Source organism: Monopterus albus, unplaced genomic scaffold (assembly GCF_001952655.1).
Source record: "Monopterus albus unplaced genomic scaffold, M_albus_1.0 scaffold110.1, whole genome shotgun sequence".
NCBI lineage: Eukaryota > Metazoa > Chordata > Actinopteri > Synbranchiformes > Synbranchidae > Monopterus > Monopterus albus.
In genome coordinates this window covers 479,215-497,183 of record NW_018127990.1, presented here as the reverse complement: position 1 = coordinate 497,183, position 17,969 = coordinate 479,215, and the positions used below count along the sequence as shown (strand labels likewise).

General features: G+C 41.3%; 2 protein-coding genes across 7 annotated transcripts in view; both read right to left on the bottom strand.

Moving 5' to 3' along the window:
- Positions 1-1,830, bottom strand: part of kctd6a (potassium channel tetramerization domain containing 6a) — a 13,034-nt gene extending 11,204 nt beyond the window's left edge. For all 6 annotated transcript variants that reach the window (XM_020611148.1, XM_020611149.1, XM_020611150.1 and 3 more), the window contains exon 1: positions 1,723-1,830. The gene's annotated coding sequence lies outside the window, so the exon portion shown is untranslated. The remainder of the gene's footprint in view (positions 1-1,722) is intronic.
- Positions 1,831-9,386: 7,556 nt separating this feature from the next.
- Positions 9,387-17,235, bottom strand: pdhb (pyruvate dehydrogenase E1 subunit beta). Its single transcript, XM_020611142.1, has 11 exons — positions 17,130-17,235; positions 16,978-17,037; positions 15,774-15,881; positions 14,574-14,636; positions 14,373-14,408; positions 14,004-14,194; positions 13,381-13,475; positions 12,626-12,736; positions 12,028-12,119; positions 11,805-11,946; positions 9,387-10,481 (listed from the first exon to the last, which is right to left on the bottom strand). Exons 1-11 carry the CDS (start codon positions 17,166-17,168, stop codon positions 10,336-10,338), a joined length of 1,083 nt encoding a protein of 360 aa, XP_020466798.1. The 5' UTR covers positions 17,169-17,235; the 3' UTR covers positions 9,387-10,335.
- Between the last annotated feature and the right edge of the window lie 734 nt (positions 17,236-17,969).

Sequence of the window (17,969 nt, the reverse complement as noted above, 5' to 3'; positions counted from 1 at the left end):
GGGAGGAGGCCCCGGGGAAGACCCAGGACACGCTGGAGGGACTATGTCTATCGGCTGGCCTGGGAACGCCGCGGCATTCCCCCGGAGGAGATGGAGGAAGTGTCTGGAGAGAGGGAAGTCTGGACATCTTAGACTGCTGCCCCTGCGACCCGGTCCCAGATAAGCGGTAGAAAATGGATGGATAGATTAAATCATACACCAGACTTGACTGCAAATAAAAGAATGGGAAAATCTCGGTCCCTTGCAATTTCAATTTTAATTTAGTATGCTGCAAATTGAGTACAAAAGCATTCTGCCATCGATGCAGCAAAACCATAAGTACTGTCTTTTTAATTCCATGCATTCTTCTTCCTCACCAAAACCTAGCACCTACTTTACCCACAATGCAACTAAAAGACCAAAGGTTTGGTCAGAGATTTCAATATGCTACCAGCTAATGTAGCCCTGAGCTTCAAGCAGTGATGAGAAGCAGGCTACAGAGATCTAGTGAGTTCATTTGGTTTTAATAGGACATCCCCAAATGGTTTTCATATTAAAACTCATTCTTCTGAGTAAAGATAGCATGATAAATCAGTCTGACCTATATACTGGGAGATATATCAACTTTGTGAAGTGATTTAATTGTTAATTTTGTTGTTGGAGTTCAGTCAAATGACCACAGAAAGACATACAAGTAAAAACAGATGCAAAACTGCCACAAAGATGCAAATCAACAAAACATAGGCACAAAATAGACACAAAATAGATACAAAAAGACTAAAAAGAAATTAAAAACTACCAAAAAAGAGAAGTATAAAAATGCAAAATTGCTAAAATGAGCAAAAATTGACTACAGATATGCAACAAGACTAAAAGAGACACAAAACTACTACCACAAAGTCTCTCTCAGTCTGGGGGCCTAGCTCCTGTGTAGGAGGGTGGGGGACTCTTACATGTCTGAGCTCAGGGGTCCAATGTCCCATAATCCATCCATAAACAAGGTGACCAAACTTTTCCACATGCTAAAAATGAATGTTTCTACGTTGCTAATGTTAAATGTTGAACAGTGCATTTGCATAAAAGGTCATTTAGTATCAGTTCCCTGCAAGGGTTGTATTTATGTTTTTCCACTAAAAAAAAAACAAAAAAACATTTAATTTGCCCAGGGGTGCCACACTTGTACAAAAACAAACAATAAAAGAACAAATGCAGTCACTGTCAAACATACTATGGTCTAGATGGTCTTATACTTGTAGAGCGCCTTTCTATGCTTTTACAGCACACTCAAAGCGCTTTCACAGATTATTCGGCCATTCACCCAGTCGCACTCCCAAGCACTCACGCATTCACACACCGGTAATATCACCGCTAACATCACCGCTAATCGAACCGCTAATCCTCCGGTTAGGAAACGACCCGCTGTACCTCCTGAGCCACAGCCGCCCCCTATGCTCACCTGATTCAACTGTGGTCAGTTTAGCGGCTGTGGCTGCGGTTTGTGGTCATGTCGTACTGCACTGTCACAAAGGTTTCTACAGCTGTACCACATCATTTTGTTGCATGATGAAAAATACCAGAAACACTTAAATGTGAGGATAAACCGCTGCTTGTGCGATTAGCTAAACGTTGCTGTCTCTATCTATCACTGCGGATAACAGCAGCTAATTAGCTTGCATGAAAGGAAGACAATACACTGTCACTGTGACAGTTTAGATAAAAATTCAAAAAGGTTGCCAGTCTTACCTATAACCAATCAATCTCTGCTGAATGCTGCTTTAACACGTCACAGCTTGAGGTAAATGCTCTGAGCTAATCTGCTTCCCGACATGACATACACTACTTCCGGTCTGCTTCCGGTAACACTAATCAAAATATGACTACAAAATAAAACTTCCTACTATAAAGCTGAAAATAATAAAATTAAATGTATTATTTGAATTAGATTTATTTTCGTTTAGTTATATTTAGAATTAATCCTCAAACTGCGTGTAAACTGCAGCTAAATTTTATTTCCCAACACAAAGGTCAAAATGCTGTGTAAAAAGTAAAAACACCATGGGAAGGTGTGTCCAGACTTTTGACTACTAGTGTATATATTTAATTTAATAAGTTTAAGCAGATATAGCTAGTAGATGGATTAAAAATCAGTCTAATTAGTTTTTAATGAAATGCTGATATTGAGTATGTTAATAATAATAATAATTAAAAAAAAGAGTTTCATCTACCTCCCACCACCTGGCGACGCCAGCAACTAGCTGCAGTTAAAGAAAACAGGAAGCTATTTTGTTTATCACCGGTCGCATCCGGTTGGTAACAGTTCTTCTGTGTTTTTCTCTCTGCTTCGGAGATTGTCCTACGAAACCTCAGTGCATACTTTTGCCTCGGTCGCTTTCTAGTTTTCATTATACGTAGCTAAACCATTTGGGAGAGTTTTACTTTAAAATATCTGTCTGGAAGTCCTGGTGTTTATTCTGGCGGGCTCCGAAGTTAGCTTGTACAGTTAGCCTGCTGTTTAGTGAAGAGCGATGACCGCGGACAAACCTTTTCTTTCTGCGTATTTCGATTGCTGATTCAAACCTTTTCGTGATGGCGAGTGAAAACATCGAGACCAACGCGAGGAACGATGAAGAAACTGGTCTTCCATCCGAGACAAATGAGCACGACTATGCCCACGCCGCGGACAATAACTTTACTCCCACAGAAGCGCCCGTCTGCCCCGGTGTACCGGCGGCGGACTGTGAGGCCACCAAGCAGGAAGGCTATGCTACACCGCCGGATACCGAGCAGAGCGCACCGGGGCTGCCCCCCGCCTCTTTGCCAATAGAGCTTCCTGAACCGTCCGTGGGTGCGGAGGTGGACTGTCCCGGTGGAAATGATGTCGAAGCAACCTCTCTGCCGCTGCAAATCGACGAAGACCCCCCAAAGAGTGTAGCCGTTCCCCCAATCTCCCGTTTTCGCGGTGGACGCCGGCATCCCAGGCGACCAGAGGACAGGAACTGCTCCAGCTGCAGGTCTGAGTTTGAGCGGCAGGGCCGCAGCTTCAACCGGAGGGCGGTGTACACCTTCACCTCTCCTGAGACCGTGCAGTGGGTCTTCCCGGACACCGTGGTCAATGAAAAGTCATTCCTGTGCGAGACCTGTGCTCAGGTCATCAGGAGCAGATGCAAGCGTAAGCAGGCCGGGAAGCGGTCTCTGTGGCTGAAACCGCCTGTGCAAAAACAGGTGTGTGATACTACCGTGATACGCGATTCTTCTATGTTATGATACACGAAAATGAGAGGAAAATCCCCAGGCGACATTTACCCACGTGTGTGGCCAAAAGCAGGAGGCGACAAGAAACAGCCTGGATAGGGTTGTAAACATAATCTGTAGGAGATAACATGGCAAATGGGCCACCTTCAGTAGTCCAGAAAGTAGAAAATTTCTAATAAACAGATTTATTAGCCATTTAACTTTTGTTAACATCACTGTCACTCAGCCCCAGCTCCTCTGTAAAACCGACCGATAGGAAAAACCGATCAGTTCTCTTTGCTCCGTACAACATAAGTAAAATAAAAACGAGATCGTTCATGTAAATATACGAAAGTTTAGTAAATCAAAGTTTTGGTTCATACTATACGAATCAAGTCACTTCTGGCTTTCACCTCCGTTTGGATTAAGAAATATGAGTTGCAAACATTTTGCAAAATTCACTATATACTGTTAATATTTTTGTATTCTAAGTAATGAGTTTGGCAGACACATACATACAAAATCACATAAGATAGGCAATATATACTATATGGCTTTCAAACATCTGTATCAGTGTCAAAAAGCCAGTATTAGACAGGCGCTATTCAGAATATCTTTAGTGGTTTACGGTCTGTCAACTGAGTCACCAGTGAGATGAAAGGAATAATGTGTCTTTGCGTTTGCAGACACGTGATATAATCCACTACATAAAGCTTCCTATGTAGTAATGAGTGAATGTTTTTGGACACAGCTGTAAAGTATATTACAACATAGGATTATGATCTAAAACCATGCAGAACCACAGGTTATGTCTGCTTAGGGACTCATTATTACAAAGTGTTGCATAATGGTTTCCGTTTGCATCCTGCGTGTTGTTTGGTGAGGGCAGTCAGAGGTACGAGAAAAGAAGAAAGGCCGCAGGATGGGGAAGAAGAGCAAAGCGGCACAGCTGGTGAGCAAGTCCTGCTACAAAGCTGCTTTCAAAATGCTCTGGTCTGCCAAAGGCGCCAGAAGGCCCATGATGGAGTTTTGGAGTAAACAGCTCAAAGAGGAGGTGAGGATGGAAGCTCTTATTATTGGATACTCATGTAAGTCACAACAAACATATCCTGCTTTAAGCACTTTCTTTTTTCTTACCATATAATATCATCATTTATTTCCTGTTATGGTGCAGATGAAGGCGCTGTCACGGCAGCCAGATAGTCCCTTTCATCAGAAGGTCTCGAGCAAGAGGCCTTTGTCATCCTTCCCCTGGCGGCGCTGTCTGAACTGGGCCCAGGACAAAGCTCCACTCGTCACCACCTGCCTCCGCTCACTGTTCCCTGACATCAACGCCCTCTCCAAGAGCAGCCAGTAGGTTTGAGTTCACACAAGCTACAGTGCTTTAACATGGGTCACTGGCCAGAGCAGCTGAGGAATCCTGCTGGTGCAGTTTTCCACTAAAACCTCATCAAAGGCCTGAGGATCTAAATCTGACCAGACGTGGGTTGGCGGGCTGATGAACATCTCTTGTTCTGTTTGTTTGTTTGTGTGGCAGCCAGATGTCAGAGGAGCAGGCCCAGACTCAGCTAGAGCGCCGGACTGTAGTGGCGCTCTCCATCCCGCTTTTCACCAGGAACATCTGGAAGAACAACTTCTTGCAGGCTGCTCTGGGGGCGGAGCTCCGCCTGCAGGGCTGCTCTGGCTCCTCCCTCGACTCACTCAACACAATGGGGCTGTGTCAGAACAAAGACACGGTCAGGCTGCTGCTGCACAGGCTCCGAAACGGCAAGGACACTGTGAGTAATCATGATCCCAAAACAAACTTGTTACATAAGGACTGACTGCAGCCACAGAATTTTCTGTTGGCACAATTCTGTTGGCACAAAGACTAGGCTAAATTTAATACAGTATAAACAGAATTAGGTTTAGAAAATACATTCTCCACTATTAAGCCAATTTCAGACAAGCATAATTGATGAGTTTTAACAACAAATAAAAGCTAAATGATAATGTGAAAGCCGGACAAATGAACATTGAGTAATTACCATTTTATTCAATGACCTGTTGCATCTTTGGAATCACAAAATGTAGCATCTGATTAATAAAACGGTTGCCTCAATTGCCCAAAATATCAGAGGCTGATTTAGTCAACTGACCTGTAAATGAATATACAGTTCACTTAGAATTATACAAAAGGGAAAACATTCATCTTTGCACTTCTGGATCCTTCACCTCTGAAGAACGCTAAATCAGATTACTAGTTGGAAGCTGTGGTGGTGATGCTGAAGTCATGGGACTGTAGTGTAGTTAGTTTTATTTTTATTTTATCTTTTATTTCAGGGACATTGCACATTAATCAACATCACTGTAAATGTGCTAGTGTTAGCCAGGAGGCAAATTTTCAACCACTGTTCCTAGGCCAGGTGTTAAACAGCCATCTGTACCCTAACTACAGCCAATTGTATTTGGGCTTCAAAAATCATAAAGGTGATGTTCACTCATGAAGATTATCTTGCTGAACAAAATGTGTAAATGCCATAAACTGTTTGCCACAGAGCTTATTTTTTGCAATGATCCAAAAGCCTATGGAAAAATCCCATTGGCATTGTGTGGAGGGAGCCAGGGCGATGCTAACTTCCAGGTTGGCCTGTTTTTGTTTCTTAACTTTGTGCTCTGTTCTTGTCAGGCAAGACAAAATGGGCGACAAAGACTAAAGATGAAGCATGAGCAGATTAAGATGGAAGACATGACAGATGTGGATGAAGAGGATATTGAGGAGGATGAGGAGGAAACAGATGAGGAAGAGGACGAGGAGGAAGACGAGGAAATGGAGGAGGAAGAAGTGGAAGAGGAGGAAGTGCAGGACGGAGTGCAAGAGGAGGAAGAGGAGGATGAAGAGGAGGATCAAGCAGCAGAGGAAGAGAAGAAGAAGATGGCAAAGAACCAGAGGAAGGAGAGAGGCAAACGACAGGCAAAGGAGACAGAGGAGGAGGAGGATGAAGAAGGGTCAGAGCAGAAGAAGAAGAGGGTGGTGGTGGTGAGGCTTGGCCTGCTGAAGGGACACTCGGAGGTTGGAAGATCTGACCTATCAGCTCCCTAAAGCTCTGTAGACTCCGCCCATAGACTCACTGAGCTACACCCCAGTCATAGAGCAGGACAGAGGCAGTGCCCTCTTCTCTGGTGGTGTTGAAAGGCATTTGGGGAATTGTAGGAGGTCAACAACTGTCAAGAGAAACTAATGAGAAATTTACTTCAAATTTATATTTTTCTGTGTTGAAACCAAATGTCTGAGCCAGAAATTAGTTAATTTGAAAGAAAAGCCTCTTGTCATGAAACTACTCCAGTGAAGCTAACAATAAACGTCAAAGACTGAATGAAGACACAAATGATACGTGATTATCTGCATTATTTTTACCATTGATGGTCGTTTGTCAAAGGTTAGCTGGTTCTTAGATTCGCCACCTGACACCCAACTTCCTCTGTTAGTACCACTTGCTCTTACAGATCCCATAATTTCCTAATCATTTTACTGGAAATAAACTTGTATGTAATTAAAAAAATCTATAAAGCATAGCTGCAGGGAGGCAAGCGACTCCAGACACACTTGCTTAAAGCCATGAGCCACCAACAAATCTTAAAAAAGTAGTTTCACTGACCATCAGCAGAAGGTATTGCTTATCCAGCTGATGCATGATGGGAGTTTTCATAAGGATAAAACTTATAACCTCACAGGAAAATAATTTTTTTAAATTCTGAACACGAAGTTTCCAAACTTGAGGCTGTTTCTGTTTATAAACTGAAGGTGTGCGTTAATTAATTTTTAACAGTTTCTCTGAGAGCGTGAATGACATGCTGAGATAAGGACCTGAAACAAACCACTATGGGTTTTGGTTACTTGTTTGTTGGCCACAGTAAACTCGGTAGAACAGATTCAGGGCTTTGCAGTATTTGTTTGAAGAGTGCTGAGACCTTTATGCTGCATTTACATCATGTGGGACGACGTTAGACATGAGGAGTCTTAAACATTATCTACATCTCATGACAGCTGAATGACTACAGAGTGGGTCATGTGAGGGTTAAAATACTGTCTATTGATAATATGCTACTATAACCAGGAGGTAACCTTTAAAACAGACTTTGACTAATGATGTCCATTTGTTTGGATTTCAGCCACTTAATTCAAACAAAAATGTGCTTGTCATAATTATGTCTTTGATGTCGGACGCCAACTGATGATTACCAGTAACGCAACATTAGGGAGGGCTAAAGATTAACTAATAAACTGAGGAAAAACATCCTAAAGTTAAATCTTGTCAAAACTCAGACTTGATTCTCCTTTTCTTAGAATCCAGATGTTCTTCAGAATTCAAAAAATAATCTCCTTTTCTTCCAGTTATTGCTAAACTTGTGTAACATATTTTAGTTTGTGAACTTATGGAAAATAGTTTTTCCCCTATAATTGGACTTAATTACATAGTTATTTCCAGGACATCAAGGACCCATAAAATAAAGTTAGATGATTTTGTTGCTTTCACCGACTAATTTCACGGTTTCTAGTACTCTCCTGGCAGGAGACGCTGGGATATGGTTTGATTTGTAATGATGGTTCATTCTTTGAGTTTCTCAAAGCATGTTTGGTAAATGTTTTTATTTTTCTGTTTGAGTTGAGGACTGCGACAGATGTTTTTCCTCACCATTGGTCTCGGATCTGATGTTCTGTTGCTAATTGTCAGATCCCCACTGGTTTCTGTGAACATTTGCCAATAAAAATGTTTAAGGCTTCCCTTGCTCTTCAGCATCAACTTTCTCTTTTCTCTGCCAGTGACTCAGATATTACTGTTTTGTTTAATTTTAAATGCTTTACTGTAACATGAATCTCTCATTGGTTTTGTTTAGTCTACAGGACAGTTTTACTTATTTTTTTTCCCTTTTTGCTGGAGCAAGGCAAATAAGCTGTAACAAATACTATGAACTGGGTGCAGAATCAATTGACAGTAAAACAACCCGCAGTACTACTTAGTGTTGAAAAGTAACAAATTACATTTACACAAGTTCTGTATGTATTTAATAATTGTACTTTGAGGTACTTCTACTCCAATACATGTCAGAGGGAAATATTGTACTTTTTATTTTGACAGCTTTTGATTCACTGCAGATGAAGATTTTACCTAAAATATAAGCTTATAAAATATACATTTAAAGATTAAACCAGTAGATCCCAAATTTTTTGGCTTGTGACCTTTTGGAATGTTTGTTTTTTTCATCTGAAGGTTGTTTTTGGGGTTTTATTGTTTTCTAGTCACTGTGTTCTTCAATAATAATGGTTAGAGAGATACTGAGTGAAATTTCTGGTAAATCTAGATGTGAAAAAGCGCAGATTGGGTTATTATTGATGTCAGGGTGCAGACTCTTAGAAATTTGATGAATTACACTATTAAAATATGCCAGCTCTTGGTGATTTAGTGATCCACCTTATTAAAACAATGTCATCCTCATCTACACAGCCAATAATGAATGGTCCCTGGTGGAGAATTGCACGATTGCGGGTATGGGTTCCTTTGAGATGCTACAGTAGGAGAACAACAGTGGGCATAAAATGTACACAGCAGCAGCTCGGTTTGATTGTAATCTGTGTATGCCGATTTTATGCAATAAAACCCATTACATCTGACTGCAGTGTGTCCTGTGAGATTTTCCACAATGACTGGCAGACTGTGTGACATTTTCCTCCAACAACAAATCTGTTAGAATGAACATAAACCTGTTTTTTATTCATTTGTCCCATTAATAATCTCCCACGTCATGACCCCTGAGATTTATCTGGTGACCCACTGGAAGGTCCTACCCCCTAGCTTGGGAACCACTGGACTAATACAAACTTTATAAAACAGGAGTTAAAAGTAGCTCCACCCTCTTGTTGCTTACATATTTGATTCAGTATTAACACATATGTAATGTATAACACTACATTTGTAGCAGAGTACTTAAAGTAAAATTACTTAAGTTGGATTTTGAATGCAGTGCTTTTACTTACAACTGTATCTTTACACTGCAGTATTGGGACTTTTACCCAAGTAAAAGATCTGAGTACTTCTTCCACCTCTAGCAGTAAATAGACAGCAGATGCCTGAACCTGCTAAGAACAGCACAAAAAGAGAAGGAAAATGTCTGGTGTGAAAGATCGAAGCAGCATGAAGGACTGAAAGATTTTATTTTCGTAACAGAGTCACTCACAGCAACAAAAACATCCACAGAGCTGCTGCAGCTACAATAAATATTCCGGACCACAATCCACCTTGAGCTGGTTCATTCTTCAAGGCAGCTTTTAGACCCAAGTAAGTGCGAGAAGTTCAGTTAATAGACTGATATGTTTTGGTGGTTATAAACTTATGGGACTTCATTAAAAGCAAAACTGCTGAGAGCACAAATGACTCTACAAGTCTAGGTTTGAGCTAATATTCCCCAAACGCACAACTCACACACTCAAATAAAAGCATCTGGTGAAAACTGCAGATCTGAGATGAAGCACAACAGTAACTGAGTTTGAGCACACTGCATCCTGAGAGGTTTTTCCTGCATACTCTTGTTTTAGTGTCAAATAAAGAAATTTGCCTAAATAAAATGTTGTCTAAAGTTAGAAAAGTTCGCTTAAAGATATAAAACACCTGATTAAAAAAAAAATCTGTAAATAAGAATCTGACTGAACTGTTAATGGGTATCACTGCTTGACTCGTCTATTTTGACACATTTTAGCCTGTTAAGTTTAAATTTTTTTGTGCTCAGGCAGCAGTTTTGTTCTTACCAAACACCCACAGAAATACTGAAAAATGTAAAGGATAGAGCAACTTTTATTTTGAAGGGGAGGAAGTCCAAAGAGCAGCCAGAGTCACAAAGCGTTCGGTCAGGGTTGTAACTGACTGACAGAGGCGACGACTTGACCAAACTGTGTCCACTGCTCTGGGTGCAGGTTAAACAGCTGTGCGTTTTAGCGACCAACATCTGGCTGAAAAATTTACAATCTGGAACGTTTGGGAAAAGAACCGTTGGGTTATATTTACACGATTCAAATATTTACCAGACAATGTTTTCACCGTCTGGGTGAACAAGACGAAGTTTTAGATGCATTTGTCCTGTGAGTGTGTTTCAGACGTTGAGGGTCTTTTTGACAGAGAAGATGATGTCTTTGATCTGAGGAAGGCTGTGGTCCTCCAGGATTTTGGCATAAGGCATGGGGATGTCGACACCTGTCACCCTGGTGACTGGAGCATCCAGGTAGTTGAAGGCAGGACCTAAAAGCACAGAGGAGGTTAAAGCTACTCTACTTGATTTCTTTTCAGGCTAGAGGGTCTACTGAGAGTCAGAACAAATGCCAGAAGCCACTACTAACTGCTGTTTGCCCCTCCCATTAGTGACAATGTGAACTACAGATACCCAGTTGTGACAAACTGTACAAAATGCAGCCTCAGGGGCTCAGGGGCCCAGTGTCTCAATCTGTCCATGTCTACCGGCACATCCAAGGGCAGAGACACGAGAAGCCGTCAAAGACCTAGCACCGACGAGGCTAACTGTTGCCTCACGTCGCCTTTGTCTGGGCCAGCTGGGTTGATAAAGTGGCACTTGAACACACCACACAGACAACAGCTTATGGCCAACTAGCACGTACAACCTGCGCCTGTGTGAGAGAAATAACGCTCTCTATCAGCAGATGGCAGTATCTGTATTCGATGTTCAGAAAGAAAAAGGAAAAGTGCTAGATTGTGGAAATAAAGCTGTAAACAAAACAGCTCTCATTCAAGACAGCTGCTGTTCTGGTAAGAGGCTGACATTGACGCTGCAGTTTTCTGCCCTGGGTCTTTTGGTTGTGGAAGAAGAAAGGAGGTTGTGGAGGCAAAAAACAAGGGGAAAGCGGACTAAATGGGTGAAAAATCATGGATATTACAGCAACAGACTGACAGGGCTTTCCCAAATTATCCTCTTCTCATGCACTGGCCAAGCCCGACAGCCAATCAGAGTGGTCTCTCTGTTAATATTTATTCATCAATACCTTAAAACGTGTGACACCACACACACTAGTACTTATGAAAGGCTTTGTAATCAAATCTTCACAGTGGACAAGACTAGTTAGTTAGAAGCTACCTAGAAGACAACATACTGTGTCACTGCTCCGAATGAGTAAATGAGGTGATGGCATCATTAAATATGAAGGAAAATAAAATGAGAACTTACAATGTAATATCATGCAACATCAGATCGAATGATGCCGTGTTTGTTAAAGTCTTACGAGTGCTACATCGTCCTCAGTGATCTGAATGTGGTTATAAAATACACTGTAAATAACACGTCTTCCTGTTTGCTTTGTTGACTGCTTTCAGAATGGATATCACCTCGTGTTTTCTGATAACAAGCATTACCACAGCCTAACCCCTTTTTTACCTTTTAATACTGCAACCTGATTTAATAAATGCGAAACCGTTCAAAACAGCTACTGAGAGGTGAGCAGGTACAATAAGAGTTTCTTCTCTCTGCTCTTTTTCGATAATGAGATGTTTAATTTAGTTAAAGATTAAACATTATATTAAACTAAACCAGTGTGTCTGTCAGTCAGCTGTCACCTTCCATGATCTTGGCGCAGATCTCAGCTCCAACCCCGAACTGAGGCCAGCCGCCCTCCACTGTCACCAGGTGGTTGGTCTTCATCACGCTGGCCTCGATACTCTCCACATCCATAGGACGGATGGTCCGCAGATTGATCACCTGACAGGCGCACAGGAAGTGGTTATTATGCTGTTGAACACAGGTCATTTATGTCAGGTATTAACTGGTGTAATCCTCTACCTCACACTCGATTCCCTCCTTGGTGAGAACGGCAGCAGCGTCCAGGCAGTGACCAACAAACCGAGAGTGAGAAACCAATGTGATGTGATTCCCTGAAACAAAGAAAGAAGAGAAGAAGAAAAAGGCTCAGGAACACACACAGATTTACTTTTTATATTAAAAGTTACTACAGACTGCTGCCCCTGCATGTTCAGTCTCTGTCGCTTCCGCAAGTACACTAATCATTCAACATTTTGGGTAATAAACTCTTCAGACACTCAACCTGATGACAGTGATCTACATGGTGGAACTATTTGTTTCTGAACAACAGACGGGCCATTGACTTCCAGAAGTCTTGTCACCACGCTGAGGTTACCTTGTTTGGTACCACTGTGCCTGTGCAGAGACCAAAACCAAAAACCTGGGCTCACCAACTGAATCTGGCAGCTCAAGCAGAAGCCAGAGCTGCTGCACGTAGGTAGTGGATGGATGGACGGACGCTGCTGTTAATCATGTTTATTCTGAAGTTTTACAAACAAACTGGTTGTCAGTTGTAGTTTTGATGCCACAAAGGCTTCGATCGACCAGTGCAGACCTCAGCGTTCTGTGTCAGACTCACCTTGTCTCTCGATCTTGGCTTTACCGATGGGAATAGTGAAGTCTTTGGACTGTGACTCCTCCGACATCTCAAAGGAAACGCCGTACATCAGCTCGTTCTCTAGGAACACCACTGCAACAGACACACACACACAAAATTTACACTAAGTCACTTCATGCATCTTAGGCATCAAGTATAAATGGATCCAAGAAGCAACTGCCCAGACCTCAGGAGGTGGTTTGACATGCATTCCAGCCAGATATTAAAAAGATGTAAACATAAGGTTTACTCAAACATCAGTAAATGCTCTGAGGAAATGCCCACTCACATTCAGTAATAACAGCAGCTGAAGTTACCTTCTGCCTAATGTCAGAAAATCACACTGTTTAGGCAAAGGCATAAAAAGCCTTTTCAAGAAAGATGGCAGTGGCACCAACAAAGATCAATGTGTAACAATTGTTGATGCAGGTTTGTTTACATGTTAGTCATATTCATTGCATAGTAAAATACGCCAAGTTTCCTTTTACAGAAAGGGTTCCAGTTTACTGTAGCAGTTTTGTGCAAGTCTACAGGCTGCAAAGCTGCTGACAGCAGAAACCAGTGAAATCAGCAACAGTAAAAGATGATAGCAGGTTTTCATTTTGGAGTGAACTCTTCCTTTACAAGTTCTGTTGCAGAACTGAACTGTAGATGTCTGATTGCATAATGAAAATCTTTTTCCTCTAAAACCTTCAGTCTGGTGATGACCCTTGACCTGCTGCAGTGCAGTGTCTCACCAGGGTTGTCGTCTCTGATGGCTGCTTTCAGGAGACCTCTGGCATCCTCCGAGTTCCAGGGACTCACAACCTTCAGGCCAGGACAGTGAGAGTACCTGCAGACAAATGCAACAACCACATTGACACTAGTACTATTGTCAGACCAACATCAACTACTACTACCACCATTAAAAGGACCTTTTCTTTTGGAGTTAATTTTCACCATTTAATTATTTGAACCATATTTGAAAAAATGTGCTTGCACACTGACAAAACACTCAAGAGGCTCTTCAGACACCAGAAAAGTACATTTATTACATGATATAAGTGATAAAGTGAAAGAAATCTTAATAATGTGAATGTTTTGGTCAAAAGACCATTGTCAGCACAGCTCATATGTGGGATGTTTCTGGAATGGAATTAAGCTTTTTAAAATGTCACCTCTTTGATTTCTTATTTTCTTTATTTCATTAAAATATCTCTATCTGTTGTTTTTCCTTTCAGTCTGTCTCTATAATGTAAACCTCTCCTCTGGGATCAGTCAAGTCTTATCAAAAGTACAGAAAGTTGTTACAGTACAGGCCTGTTACCACAGTAATAAGAACTAAGTGACAGTAACAGTGCCAGGTGTTAAGTGAACGCACCATGCAGCGAAGCACTGCGAGTGCTGCGCGCCAACGCCCGCTGATGATCCGTTGGGTCCTCTGAAGACAATGGGCACCGGCTGCATACCGGATGACATGTAGCAGGTCTTTGCTGCAGAGTTGATGACCTGATCGATGGCTTGCATGGAGAAGTTGAAGGTCATGAACTCACAGATGGGTCTCAGGCCAGCCTACAGGTGTCAACAGGCTAATATTAGTGAGAGTCATGTTGACATTTATGAAGCACTCCAGAAACCTGAAGCCGAGTTTTTATGAAAGCCCTGTGGGTGTTACAAAGAAGCCCAGGGTTATAACGACATGCGCTGTTTCGGGATTCATGCGTTAACATGTGGATTAACCAGAACTCACCATGGCAGCTCCCACTGCAATGCCAGCGAAGCCCATCTGCACAAGAAAAATGAAGACCAGGTGAATCAGCTGAAAAACACACCCTGCGTCCTCCGATGGTGTTTTTGACCGCACACCAAGGAAAGCTAACACTGACAGAAGCCTCTCAAAGAGCTGAATCAGAGTTTAGTTTACAACAAAATGAACGTCCGAGTGTCTCACCTCTGAGATTGGAGTGTCAATGACACGTTTGTCTCCATATTTCTTCCAAAGACCCCTACTCACCTGCACACACACAAGAACAGGATTTCTGCTGAGTTCCACAAATTACAGGCAAGATTTAAGACCTTTCTGATGCCATTTGATCGATAAGGTAAATTAGGCTAAATTATGTATTAACCACATGCGTGTATTTACAGTTACATAATTTCTGTCAATACTTCCCATCTGTATACAACATTAATTTCAATAAATTTATTAAACTTCGCCTTTAATGGGACCTGGACTCAGATTAATAACAGGAATTGATGGACGAATTAACCAATTAGGAAAAAAAAATGTTTTCAGCATTATGAGAAGATGAGCTTCCTAGCTACCGCCTAGGCCACTTGAGGCTGGCTCCAAAAGGGAGTCATTCTCCATAAACTTTCTAATTTACTGCATGATTTTAGGTCTTTGTGTTGTACTTCAGTTTTGAACCACGCAAAGCACTTTGTAACGTATAATTATTATTATTATTATTACTACTGTAGGCTATTAGCTTCCCTAAAAAAGCCACTGTGGTTCCGCTAATGTGAAAACCTGTGTAGACATGTTTTTGTAAAGAACGATGTCCAGTTGTACATAATCAACAGCTCATGTTCAATGTCCATTCTTATTCAGTTCGCCAGCTGTTGATCTTTTCTTCACAAATGTCTGAACCACTTTCCATATCGACATCACAGGTGCAGTGTGGAGCAAGGCACATGATGACAAAAACAATAAACTTATAAATGGTTTTCTTTCAGTATTCATATCAGCTTTAACAGATACACATACAGGATGTACACAGTCAATACAAGATGCATCTAAACAAGTCTGCACATCAGTAACGCCAAAGTGGCTTTTTTAGAGTAGCCAACAGTCACTACATTAAATCAAAAATCATCTCATCAGTGATTAGCAACACCAGGCATTGATCACACAGGCTCCTCAAATACTGTCATTTTTCAAGAAGACAGCGCCCCCTAGTGGGTAGGGGTATAAAACAAAGTATAAACAAACAAGACAATGATTCCACCAACTATTTTAGGCTGTTAACATCCTGACTCTGCTCCTCTGCAGCTTCTCAGCAAGTAGAAACATGACAAAAGATTCCCACCAAAGTGTCCCATATCAGAGATAATCACTGACTAGCATCCCAGCAGCAGCTGATGAGCTCACCTTGTAGGCTCCGTCATACTGAGCCACCTCCTCACCCATAAGGAACACCCGCTCGTCCCTCTCCAGCTCCTCATCCATCACCTGGTTCAGGGCATCACGGACAGTTACCTGATAAAAGATTTAAAAGAAAAAAAACTTTAATGACCTAGGGGGGAAACTGCTTTGCTATTTGAAAAAACAATAACAGCAGCACCACAGGTAATACAGACCCAACACTGACACCCAGAGAACAGAGTTCATCCTCAGGTCGTTCACATGTAAAGCCATCGTGTTAGTGAAATCTGTCCACTCTAATTTATTTTATACTTGGGTATGATTTACTGAAGACTGTTTCTGATTAATGTTAAACCATCTGTCTTGACAATTTCACATAAACACACTGAAATGCAAAGCTGCAACAGTAGTTTTCTTTTTTTTAAGCACTGCAAAAGTCTACTCTGATGGTGTACATTATATCTCAGACTACTGGGTTGCCACAGCATCACCCTGGACATTCAGCACTATGCAATAATTTAGGCACTTTAGTTGTGTAAATTCTGATCAATCACACAACACCACAAAGAGTCCAAACATACAACCAGCCATACAAAATCTAGCTTCAGAAAAAAGTGACCTGCAACAATATATGTTAATTACATAATGGTTTTTCACAATAATCCAGTTGTAAGCTGTTAATAAGCAGGTTTTAGTCCTTTTCCAGAAAGTGAAGTTAAAGTTTCATACATTTTTTTCACAACTTGACAGCAGTTTATTCTCAATAATGGCTTAAAATTACAAACGACTAATGCATAATTATCAGCCATTAACGCATCCATTAAATAAAGCGAATACTGTAATCTCTACAAATGGTGGCTTATCAGAAAGCTATATCTTTAGCTACATTTTCATGACAAAAATGCAAGCATTATGCATTAGAGTGGGCAGCTGAATGTTTTTCTTTATGGTTTCAGTGTTTGCTGTTAAAAGCAACTAGCGACGCACTCAAGTAACAGTCATCAGTTTAACAGGAAGCTAACGTTTATCCAGAGACCGGGAAAACATGATATGACAGCCGGTTTTCTTTGCTCAGTGACCGGTCAGCTTGAACACTCAGCAATAACGCAGAACGACAACGGTACACGGTCATTACGATGTGTAACAAACAACCAAACACAAACAAACAACTGCAATGTTAGCTGGAGCTAAAGTTAACCTGCTAGCTGACCTGCACAGCAGCCGGAGTACTTCTATGAAATCCCCGCCGTTGCAGAGCCGACAAGACATTCTGCAGAAAGACAGTGAGACCCAATTAACTGAATTAATCTACAACAAAATCAGAGTGATTACTCAAAAAACAAAAAAAAACATGATACAAACCTTTCCTGAGCGGAGAAAACACCTCAGGGACGTCGCCATCTTCAGACTGTCCTCTGCCGGGAGAGTAGGCGGAGACGCTAGGCGGACCAGGAGCTTTCAACCAATGAACGATGCAGCGTATAGTACGTCATAAGGCATAGCCAATCAAAACGGCCTAACGGAACTAGCGTGAGAAGCCCCGAGAGTAGAAAAAAATTCAAGGACACGGTGCTGCCCTAAATCATAGCTTCTGGTACGGTTTATAAGTAAAGGTCCTGGTGGCCTTGTACCGCAGCATCTCTATCTATTGTAGATGGTTTGCAGCTTTTCCCTCTTGTAATGTGTGTTGCTTGGACAAAAGACATGAAGACATCTGGTTCTGGAAAATGGTGATACACATTTTTGACATTTTATAGATTAAACACTAATGAAAACAATAGTTTGTTGCTTATTTATAGACATGGCTAATCTGCCCATATAAAAATAATAGTATGATTACTGTATATAATAATACAAATAACCACGTGATAATATCTTGTGCGCTAAAAAGTTCATATCCTCACCAGAGAGCTTAACATATACAGATGATCTGTGGACAAGTCATCTGTATACAGATATACAATAACTGTTTAAAAGAAAAAAAATCCAAATTTCCATAGGCACAAGAGTTCATGTGGCACAATAAAATAAGAGTCTCAGCTGTGTGATTAAAACAAACATTAAAATTCAACAGGATTAAAACAAAAGCACATAGAAATATCAGCAATCAATGTAATAAGACCCTGAAATTAATCCTTGACTGTCATCAAATGTGGGTAAACTCTGGAGAAGAAGAATGCTTATGTCACTCTCAGGTGTATT

What these genes read in the sequence shown, in the direction of transcription:
- pdhb (XM_020611142.1), bottom strand. Translation starts at nt 17,168, where the DNA reads ATGGCGACGTCCCTGAGGTGTTTTCTCCGCTCAGGAAAG. An exon ending in GTACTCCGGCTGCTGTGCAG is followed by an intron (nt 15,882 to 16,977) that starts GTCAGCTAGCAG and finishes ATCTTTTATCAG; the next exon opens with GTAACTGTCCGTGATGCCCT. An exon ending in TCGCAGTGCTTCGCTGCATG is followed by an intron (nt 13,476 to 14,003) that starts GTGCGTTCACTT and finishes ATTTGTCTGCAG; the next exon opens with GTACTCTCACTGTCCTGGCC.